The sequence below is a fragment of the Nansenia antarctica genome (genome assembly GCF_963989245.1).
Source record: "Nansenia antarctica genome assembly, chromosome: 2".
In the NCBI taxonomy this organism is placed as follows: Eukaryota; Metazoa; Chordata; class Actinopteri; order Argentiniformes; family Microstomatidae; genus Nansenia; species Nansenia antarctica.
The window spans coordinates 22,390,645-22,402,104 of record NC_137675.1 but is presented as its reverse complement, the minus strand read 5'-3'; the positions used below and the strand labels follow the sequence as shown (position 1 = coordinate 22,402,104).

Here is an 11,460-nt window from a genome sequence, read left to right as displayed (position 1 = left end):
TGTTCTGGCCAGGCACTATTAAAAAAAATCTAGCTACAACAGGTTTAGAACAGAGCAGCTCAGCCTGACCTGCAGTGCACAATGAGAGCAAATATAAACGACATGCATGACCGACTCTTCTGGCTAAAAGTTGATGATGATGAAAGGTTATGCTTTGCATCAGCTAATGGGGATCCTAATAAATAAAATAAATACAATTTTACACCAATCCATTCCCGCTCCGGGGCCCTTTCTCAGGAACTCGATTCCTCGCGTCCTCCACTCTCTACCTACTCAAAAGGCATTGGAGGAGAACATCTATGGGTAGGAACCTAGATCCTTTCCTCCAATGCATTGAGTAGGAAACGAGTGGAGGATGGAGGAAAGGACTTTAAAGTTATCAAGTTTCTAGCAATTGAGTAACGGCCCTGCTCAGTGGTGACAAGGTGCTGCTGGAAATGGTGTTACATGGCCAGTAGAGGGCACTCCTGCCTCTGCTAGAAGAAAATATAAAAATTATTATGTTGTCCTTTGGAGGGAACACAAACACCCCCTCTCCCAATGTTCTCTATAAATAATTAGGATGTTCTAGTATCTCTTTGAGGTAATAGACTTAATGGAAAATACTCAGGAGAGGAAAACTACAGAGCTCACCAGTCAACAACAACAGTCAAGAAATAGATGGCGAAAGTATTTTTTATTAAATGAAGAATGAATAAATTACTATAAATAATACATGAATATATACATAACTAATATAAATACTCAGTGTATCACAACAACTTTAAGAAAAAGTGGGTATTAAAGAAAATTATAAAAAAGAATTCACAGCTGAGAGCACTACTGACATTTAAAAGAGATATCTGTGGACTGATATGAGTTGCAGGAGGAATTAATGCTGTTTTGTATCTAGTGTTTTGGTTGATGTTCACACTGTATTTATAAATGGTTAATGCATTGATGTTACTGTGCATCGACATGTGAGCTGGAGACATCCATGGTAATACGGAATATATCTCTGTGGATGGGCAGAATGAGTGATGTGTTTTACTGGCATGCTGCACACTTACAAAACACTGGATAGAAACAGTGAGAAAAGTCGGTCTACTTTCGTATTGTTCGGTATTGTTCCTTGGAACACAACGACTGCACAAAAACCACTCTATTGATATACCACACACTTCACACCAAATGTTGTCACACACATACGCACTCACACACATACGCTCGTTACATGTATGATTGTATAAAATGTTTGTTGGCAAGGGAGATAAACCCCTTCAGGATACAGGTTGATCCAGAGTGAACTGATTGATTGATAGACATCAGTAGGATGAAATAGTTTGTACTTTTAGAATAACTGTGCTCCATGGTAAACAGTGCACGTTACAGAACACTGATAAAGGGTGAATTCAATAACAACCCCTTTGTAAACATTAACATGTGACTGATCAGTTAACATTTGGAATGGTTACTCTGGTACCCTGACATATTCTATAGTGAGTTATAGGAGGACTTTGTGTAAACTTGTACTGGAAATGGCTCACTAGATGAAGTGGTTACTGGAACGAGTTAAGTTAACCAAACCAAAATCCACCCCGAGAAGTTACTGAGCAAATGCAAAACAGAGGGGAGCACTGCCATCTAGTGGCAGAGAGGAGATAGTTCAGCATCAAAGGTTATTGGCACTGCAAGTTTGAAGAGGCAGTTGACATCAGATATTTAAAATACCCACATCTTTGTATGCCACCTGACATGAACATTAAACATGAACATCAAAGGACGTATCAATATATCTTGGTCCAACTACACAATGTCACTTACAACGTGTCAGTGAATCAGCCCCCTTTTGCAAAAGTGTTTGTTTGTCAATTCTAATGGTGGCACTTTAACATAATAGTCAGGTCAAGGAGTAGGGGACCAGGCAAAAAGGAAATCCACTTTAAATGAATAAAGGGAACTCAGTGTAATTTGAAGAACCCAGTATGAATCATTTCCGTGGGGATTGACCTTGTTTCAGTTTACCGAAGGTCAAGGTGTTATTCCCAGGTATACTGGAGCTGGGATGTGAGTGACCTAGGGTGGGGAGGTTGAAAGAGAGACAGTAGGTGGTTGGGATGAGAGTTCTTCTAATATGCTTGAGTGACAATGAATTCCACAGCTATAATGTTCTCAAAGCATGCAGCGATCCCATATCTCAACATATATTTTGTCTATGATCATCATCATCATCATCATCATCATCTTTCTCTTTCTTTTAATTTTTGGCTCTCACTCTCTTTTCTTTCTCTTTTTCCCTGATGTTAAATTACAAGTTGCTCTCTAGAGTGTCATTGGTGGAGATGGGGTGCAGACCTCCATTGTCGTTGAGTCTCCTGGCACGGTAGGTTTCGTAGTGAATGTTGTGCGTGACTTCCTTCAGATCCTGGAGGTGAGACCTGCGAGGGAAAGTAGAGAGGGACAGAGAGCCTTACACAGCTAGCTGTTAGCATATCAATGTCTGTGGCATTACACACAGATGACTCAAGCCATGAAAGAAGAAAGCAAAGTGTCATGCTGGCATAAGATCACGTGCTCATGCATACTGTAACTGTAGGTTAATTACTTTTAAATGAACCATTAAACCATTTAAATGTTGAGGTAATAAAAAAATTAAAAAAACACATTTGATAATTACTGTACCTGATCAAGAAATCTCGTAGCAGAGCAAATTCGCAGTGATTGGGGTTTTCAACTGCAAGATCGGGAAACCAAGCAAGAGAGGGATTAATCATGCAATTAAAGACTAGAGATTTGCTTCCTACTGTATCTAGGTCTTAGCCTGAGTCCAATTATAACCACCTAAATCGATTCTCTGTGGCGTTCGCACACACCAGCCTTCACAGAGAAGGTCAACGTTACATGGTTGGCATTCATCGACTGAAGGTCACAAGCTCACCTTCCACCACTCCCCAGGCCGTCTTCCTCCCAAGAACACGTTTGCCATTCACTTGGTACTCTTTGTCGCTGCCCACCACAGCAAAGGGCATCGCCTCCTGCAAACAATGCAGTTCACTAGGTTTAGCGGGGTGAGGAGAACGTACAACTTTCAATGAAGTCGTCCTCTGTGGCTCAGCTGGTAGAGCACGGCGCTAACACAGCTTAGGTTGTGGGTTCGATTCCCGGCTGGGACCATATATAATGAAAAATGCATGCACTCACTGCAATGTAAGTTGCTTTGGATAAAAGCATCAGCTAAATGGAATATATATTACATGAGACCACATTGCATTATACTAGACGGAGTCAGGACATTCTTTACTCAGAGGAGGGGGGTGAGGGTAGGTGGTATTGGAGAGAGAGAGGGAAAGATAAATTAAGCAGTGAGAGTGAAATAAATAATTATCTCATTGTCAAATCGATCCTAGGTCCTCTTTAGTTTGTATATGCTGCTGCTTGGCTGTGTTTTTTCACAGCTACACTGATGACACTCAACTCTATATTGCTGTGTCTCCTGATGACACTATCACTACCCTATTGATGCCCTCTATAAGTGTATTTTAGACATAAGGATGGCTCAGAACTTCCTTCAGCTCAACCAGGACAAAACAGAGGTACTCGTCATTGGAGGCACTGAGAGAGAAACTGACCTCTAAATTGAAGTCATTGGCCAAAAACCTAGGTGCCATCATAGATTCCAATTTAACTTTCGATGCCCACATCAGGAATGTGACCAAATCTGCCTTCTATCACTTAACAAATATTGCCAGAGTAATTCCGTTTCTCTCCCAGGCTAATACTGAGAGACTAGTGCACGCTTTTATAACTAGCAGGCTGGACTATTGTAATGTTCTCCTTTGTGATCATCCATAAAAAGCCATAGATCAACTCCAAGTTATACAAAATTCAGCTGCTCGTGTGTTAACCAGGACCAGAAGGAGAGCACACATTACACCTGTTTTAAAATCGCTGCACTAGCTACCTGTTAGTTGTAGAATTGATTTTAAGATTATTTTATTGGTTTACAAAGCACCTAACCCTAAATGGTCTCGCTCCCACAGAGGGTGTGGATATCTTTAAAAGTACGCTTAAAACACACCTTTTTTAGCCTGGCTTTTATCTAGTCTTTATCTCAACTTGCACTTTTACTCTCAGTGTTTCCCCTAGGTTTGCTGCCTTGGGGGGGTGGCATGGACCGTGGCATGGACCCCCCCGCCAGGGGGTAAGACCATGCGACATACCAGCGTCATGTCCAGGGGGTGTACTAACTTGTACATTAAGTCGCCTCACGCTACGGAAACAGGAGATAGGCTCCTGCCCTATGGACCGTTAGGCTCGAGAACCATCGGTTCTCAAGGCTACTTACTTATGTGGTCTTGACTACCTGTCAACTTTCTCACCTGGTTCTTGCTCGCTCTCTCTCTCTCTGGTGCACCATCGTGCTCTCTCTCCTTCTCTCCCTCTCTATCCTCCTCTCTCCCTCTTTTACTGTCAACCATAAGGCAAACATAACATCCAGAGTATTTATAATCTAATAAGAGGTATAAATTGATCCATATCAATTTATAACATAATTATAATTGAATATTGGATTAGTGTGGGCAATGCAGTCAGATAATGTCATTTTGACTTTACTCTCTCACCTGAAAAAAAATCGTATGTCCAACTATAAAAAAAACAGACATTTCCAATGCTTCAATCCACTGTCCATGTACTGTAAATATGCCAATATGGTATTACCATGAAGCCCAATTCTAGCAGAATAAGAAAGATAGTATATCTACTTTAAGTAAAATAATAAAGTGCATCCAGTTAGCTCTTTAGCTGGCATGTGTGCAGCAGACTAGCTCATCTAATCACCTCTGAGTAAGCTAGTTAGCTTGCTAGTTCTTTGACACTATTTGACATACCATGGAACTATAATCAGACACTTTCTAGTCACAATAATAACGACCAATTTGAACCAACTTGCTCTGTTAGAACACTCAGCAATTATATTTGCTAACGTTTCAACTTGCTTACTTTCCATCTGCAGACATCTCACCCTGCAAAAACTCTCTCGCGTCGCGCGCACACTTGCGCACAATCTTGTGTGGAGATAGGTTTGGCTATGCGAGACTACTGCCGGACTAACGTTACCAACGAGCCCATGGGCTTGCCACTCGCCAGATTCGGGTTGGGTGCATTTAAAAAAGCTGATATTTTAGCCTACTTGTCAGATGTTTGGTGTCTACGTCCGTAATAATTCCTCTTTCTTGGGGGGGCGGGGGGTTCCGTTGGGGGGGCGCCTTGTTTTATTCCTGGTTTTATTGTGTTGTATTTTATTTATTCACTTTCACTTTCATGTTCCTTTTTCTTTATCTTACTATTGTTTTTATGTTCAGCATTCAATTTATGACTTGTGCTATATAAATAAAGTTTGATTGATTGATTCAAAGTCAGTCATTTATGTGTGGTGTTATTTACGGTTGTACATTCAAAACTGGAGCAGAGGCCCTTACCCTAATTTTGTCATTGTCAGACTTGTCCTCCATATCCTCGTCAAACTCTTTCTGTGGATAGAACTCAATCCCACACATCTCCAGCTCCTTCCTCACCTACAAGATAAGAAAACAAACTGGCTGATGTTTGTAAACTTTGAACAATTAACACTACATTTTTGTCATAAAGAAACACACATGTCCAACTTACCACTGAAGGTGGTGAGAAAACCACATATCACAGTCATCACAGTTAACACTCACATATAGGAGAGACACATTATATCTGTGGTTCACATATGTGACAGCAGCTGTTGGAAGCGGGAACAAGTCGGCAACCAATCAAAATATTCAGACTTTTATTCAGAAAAATGTACATAAATGTCAACGCTGTTGAAAATCAATGATACACTTGCTAGTCAAGCCAAAACATTGCAATGCAATGGATTCGGTGAGTAATCCCCACTACTCTACACTAACTAGGTAGTAGTGGGGATAACTCACCGAATCCATTGCTTTGCAATATTTTTCTGAATAAAAGTCTCAACATTTGGTCGGTTGCCAACTTGTTCCCGCTTTCTCTAGCTTCTATCACATATAGGTGAACCACATATGTGAATGAATGAATGAATGGTCTTTATTGTCATTGATATAGTACAGGTACCATACAACAAAATTTGGGAGGGGGGGCTCCCCTGGTGCTAGGAAAAAAAAACGAAAAACAAGAAGGGAAAAGAGCTGGTTTACATAAATAAAGGCTATGTACACTATCCACTATACTATACTATACAAATAAAACACTGTGCTGTACTCTATGCTATGCTATACCTATTCTAACATTTCCTATCTCTGAACCTTATGTACCCGAGGGTTGTCATATTGCACATAGTATTATTGCACATTCATTTAAAGTGTCGCAGTTTGCAGGTTTGAAATGTTCACAGTTGTGTTTCAGTATTGCACTTGATTACAATCTAGTAGCTGCCATCAAATTGTCTAGATTGTCCAGGGCCTAGAACCTAGGTCTTCTATGTTTCCTTTAACATGAATCAATTAATTAAAGTAAAGTAAAGTAAAGTATACTGCCTTGAGCTGCTGGTCATCTTTTCTTTAACAAAAATTCATCTTTTCTTGAACAAAAAATACATTTAATTAAAGTGTACCTTTCTATTATCATACAATATTTCCTTGAACATGTAAACTCTATAATCATACAGTTGTCTTTCTATTAGTTGTCTCTGTCATACTGAACTGTTTGTTATCATCCTGTTGCTCACCTCACCTCAGTTCTGTCTCTATTGCTCTCCTCTCCTGTTGTCTGACTCTCTGTTGCTGTCCTGTTTTCTGTCTCTCTGTTGCTGTCCTGTTGTCTGTCTCTCTGTTGCTGTCCTGTTGTCTGTCTCTCTGTTGCTGTCCTGTTGTCTGTCTCTCTGTTACTGTCCTGTTGTCTGTCTTTCTGTTGCTGTCCTGTTGTCTGTCTCTCTGTTACTGTCCTGTTGTCTGTCTCTCTGTTACTGTCCTGTTGTCTGTCTCTGTTGCTGTCCTGTTGTCTGTCTCTCTGTTGCTGTCCTCTCCTGTTGTCTGTATCTCTGTTGCTCTCCTCTCCTGTTGTCTGTCTCTCTGTTGCTCTCCTCTCCTGTTGTCTGTCTCTCTGTTGCTGTCCTCTCCTGTTGTCTGTCTCTCTGTTGCTCTCCTCTCCTGTTGTCTGTCTCTCTGTTGCTGTCCTCTCCTGTTGTCTGTCTCTCTGTTGCTGTCCTCTTCTGTTGTCTGTCTCTCTGTTGCTGTCCTCTCCTGTTGTCTAGCTGCATCCCCCCCCATGTTCGCCTCAGTGCTGCTAGCGACACCCGACCCAGTGCTAACTGCTTCGTGGCTCTCACTCTCAACATTGGTCGTCGCAGCTGCATTATTTGAAAATAAAAAGTGAAATCTTGGGCAACTTAGCTATATTTCGTTCTTTTTTCATTTGTCCTTTTCGTTTTTTGGCCCCACTAATGTGCGTCCGCTTCATTTTTGCAGCTTTCTCTTACGAATTTAGCCTAGCGTAGCCTACCTCCTGCGTGACTCAGTAACATAAACTGGTGAGATGAGATGCGCGAGATTTCTTCTATGGAAAACCTGGATTCCGCGGGCATCTCGTAGTACCTCCTGTCCGCCATGATCATGACATTGACAATCGCGCCACCAAAGATTATGGCCCTGCCCTGCGCGTGACGCGTCCATGTAAACCTCTCCATTGGCCTAAATATATAATTAAACAAATTAAAACACCTCATTCATCAGAGCGTCCAATAGGCTGTATTTCCGTGCCCTGCGCTGCGACAAAACATTTTTTTCCAATTTGAACGTAATTTGTGAATTCAAAATCAAAGAGCAAATATTTATTCATACATTTGGATTTATTTCGGGGCCCCTTGTAGCCCGGGGCCGCTGGGCTCAAGCCCAGGGAAGCCCATGCATAAGTCCGGCCCAGTGTACAGCACAGTGTTTTATTGTATAGTAGATAGTGTACATAGCCTTTATTTATGTAAATCAGCTCTTTTCTCTTTTTTGTTTTACCCTTGGCTCTCTTGTTTTTAGTCTTTTTTCCAAGCACCAGGGGAGCCCCCCCCCTCCTAAATTTCATTGTATGGTACCTGTACTGTATAAATGACAATAAAGACCATTCATCATTCATTCATTCATTCATTCATTCATTCATTCATTCATTCATTCATTCATTCATATAGGTGCAGCTTATAGAAACATTACGGTTGAACAAATGCCTTTGTCCATGCCTTCATCCAAAACCATTGACATCCTTATGCATCTATAGTACCATTCATGCCTTGAGAGAGGTCATAGGTCAAGGTTTAAGACCAGTCATCTCACCCTCTGTTTGAACTCAATCTTCTCGTCATTGGTCATCGTGTCAGACTTGGCGATGACGGGGATAATGTTGACCACGCGACTCAGGTGCTTCATGAACTCAATGTCCAGCTGACGAAGACTGAGAGGGAGAAGAGAGAGAGAGAGAGAGAGAGAGAGAGAGATGGAGGAGAAAAAAGAGTTTCATTATTGCATGTCTGTTTGTCGTATGAGGTATAACCTTCATGTAACCTAAAGGCCATGTATAACCTTCTCTTAGAGAGAAAAAAAAAGGAGAGAAAGAGAGAGAGATGGAGAAAAATCCATATTATTTAATTATTGCATGTTTGTTTTATTGTATGAGGTTGTTTGTCATTCTCAACTGCCAGGCCACAAAGACACAAAGAGGCTTTTTGAACAGCACCAGACCAACGGTTTTGTCCCAATCTCTGATGGAGGTCCTTGGGGGTAGGTGACGGCTCCGGTAACATCCTGTGTGAGTCACGATGATCCCAGCAACAAAACCCTGGCACGCAAGGCTGTCATACACGAGACAGACACTGTGTGTACCGGATCATGTAAAGGGCAATTTCACAGTTCAGATGAGCTCTTAATGGACTCATCCAGGAGAACGACGCTGCCTGTACACAGTAGCTCACAGCTGTGTTTGAATTAAACGTGTGAGCAGTTGGATGTAAACTCATGAGAGATACTGTATATCCACACCAGTGTGTGTGTGTGTGTGTGTGTGTGTGTGTGTGTGTGTGTGTGTGTGTGTGCGAGCGAGCGAGCGAGCAGGCCACCTACATGTACGTACGTGTGTTGCCAGGACACATTCAAGGATGTCCTATATAACGACATTGTTCCCATATTCGTATCTCCACATTAAACATTTTTAACTCACGAGTGTCCAGTCGGGGAGATAAAGTAGAGGCAGCAGTGGACCCTGGTGTCTGGGATGCGCTTCTTGCGAGCGATATTGACCTCCTCCTTCAGGAACTTCTCGTACTGCTCATTGATGTACTTGGAGATTGGCTCCCAGCTGAAGGTCCATAGAACAAGGTGGGTGTGTTAAGACATAATATATACAATAATATACAAGGCAGTGATGTGATCATTTATTTTTAGCAGTGGTGGGTAGCTATGATTATGGAGGGATAGAGAACATTATTGTAAACAGTTCTATTTCTATCCGAAACCATCTGCATGGTTTGAGCTTAACCACGTGCATAATGAGGTGACTCAACTAAAAACATAATCTGTGTAAGCACACGAGCGTAACAGCCGTTTAAAGTAGTGGACATTTTAACATCACCAGTTGTCATTGTTGATTTGGTCCCCGAAGCCTGGCGTGTCGATCACTGTCAACTTCATCTTCACCCCACCCTCCTCAATCACTGTAATATTCAATGAGGGGAAAAACATGACACTTTTACCAAAAGATTCAGCCAAATCCAGGTGTTACAAAGGTGTATAGAATGTGTTTATGTTTTGATGTCTGAGTTTGTTCTGTTGGATTGGATTTTTCAGTGTTTTGGCCAGAAAGTGAAGGAGGAAAGAGAGGAATGATTTGATAGGCTAGGGACAGATGGAAGGTGTGATCTCCTGTTGTCTGTCTCTCTGTTGCTGTCCTGTTGTCTGTCTCTCAGTCTCTATTTGCCTATAGAAATGTCATCACTGGCCTGGGGTGGTCCAGTGGTCTAGGGCATGGGTTCAAATCCGGCCCATGCCCTGCTGACATGCTCTCTCTCCCTTCTTCTCCTACTTTCCTGTCTGTCTTCACTGAATCTGTCCAATAAAATAAAAAATATGAGTGGGACTGCCCCACTCAGAAAATACATATATATAAATAAAATAACTGTCATCACTGAGATATACCAACATCGAAACCCTTAGGAGGAGAAACTGCCTCTGAGAGATCAAATGTAGACCATAGATGTGTTCTTTAAGATTTCCTTCAAAAAAAGGAAAGGGTTGTGGCGACTCTTTCTATCTATCTGGACAGAAATAAATGCAATGCTCGAACATTCATTTCTTTCATTCTCATTGAAAGCTATGGGGTGAGGTAGTGGCTGACAGTACACACACACTTATTAATAACTAATAAGCCAAGTCTACAGAGAGCAGAATGTCTCCTGTGGGAATCATCACTCTCTCCTTCTCTCTCACCGTGGGAGACCGCCTTGATCTCCACCGTCTTGGGGATCTTGTCATCCCGGCTCCATCCTGAGCTTCTCCTGCTGACCTGGGACTTGAACAGCGTGTTCACCAGCGTCGACTTTCCCAGGCCACTGTGACCTGAGGGGGAGAGGGGGGAGGAAGGAGGGGAGGGGAGGGGAGGGTGAAAGAGAGAGAGAGAGAGAGGGGGGGATGGGTTGGAGGCATGTAGGCTACAGCGAGCAAGAAAGAACAAGGGAAACAGACTGATGACTGAGTGAGTATCACCACTATCTAAGTCGTAGGCTAATAAATGATAATAATCAATTCGTAATGTGTCTTAATCTAAGTGTTTTTTGAATAAGCTTACACAACACTCTCATGTAACGCTCTCACGACGTCGCCGGTGTACGGGGCTCTTCACAAAGACAGTCAATGACAGGCCGAGGGCGCTCGGCGGGAACAGACAGAATGACAATAGATCTTCAGGATGACAAACTCACCCACGATCATGATGTTGAAGTCAAAACCAGTCTTCATGGTCTTCTTCCTCATCTGCTCGATGATGGTGTCGATGCCGATGTATCCGAGCAGTATCGATCCGCCGGCCGCCCCGTGAACCCCAGCCCCTACCCCGTGCGGGGCATGGCCAACCGGTGGGGGAGCCCCAACGGGGGAGGGAACACCCACATGAAGGGGCTTGGCAGGGACGACAGGTTTAGGTCTCACTTCAGGGGGAACAATGTCGTTCATGTCTGTGGGGAAAAAATACGTTTTCGTTTATCCGAGATGCCAAAATTATACAGTAGGAGGCCGGCACAACTGGTGCACAACTGCTAGTGGGCAGATGGTGATGGTATCAGACATATGTCTATGCAGTGTGCGCAGTCGCTGTCTAGGACGCTCTGAGGCATTGCACATGTAGTGTTTTTGAGCTCATGTGTTGACACTCATCATACAGGTCAGAAGAGCAGGACCGACAGCTTGATTCAGAACAGCACTGAATAACCATACTCTTGTT

General features: G+C 42.6%; 1 protein-coding gene across 1 annotated transcript in view; it reads right to left on the bottom strand.

Moving 5' to 3' along the window:
• Positions 1–812: 812 nt before the first annotated feature.
• septin3 (septin 3) overlaps positions 813–11,460 on the bottom strand; it is an 11,904-nt gene continuing 1,256 nt past the window's right edge. The window contains exons 2-11 of the mRNA XM_080522597.1: positions 10,943–11,194; positions 10,452–10,580; positions 9,598–9,679; positions 9,187–9,324; positions 8,307–8,424; positions 5,460–5,555; positions 2,918–3,014; positions 2,662–2,713; positions 2,335–2,417; positions 813–2,055 (exon numbers count right to left, since the gene is read on the bottom strand). Of these exons, the coding sequence (XP_080378723.1) occupies positions 1,970–2,055; positions 2,335–2,417; positions 2,662–2,713; positions 2,918–3,014; positions 5,460–5,555; positions 8,307–8,424; positions 9,187–9,324; positions 9,598–9,679; positions 10,452–10,580; positions 10,943–11,192 (1,131 nt within the window). The 5' untranslated portion in view covers positions 11,193–11,194 and the 3' untranslated portion in view covers positions 813–1,969. The remainder of the gene's footprint in view (positions 2,056–2,334; positions 2,418–2,661; positions 2,714–2,917; positions 3,015–5,459; positions 5,556–8,306; positions 8,425–9,186; positions 9,325–9,597; positions 9,680–10,451; positions 10,581–10,942; positions 11,195–11,460) is intronic.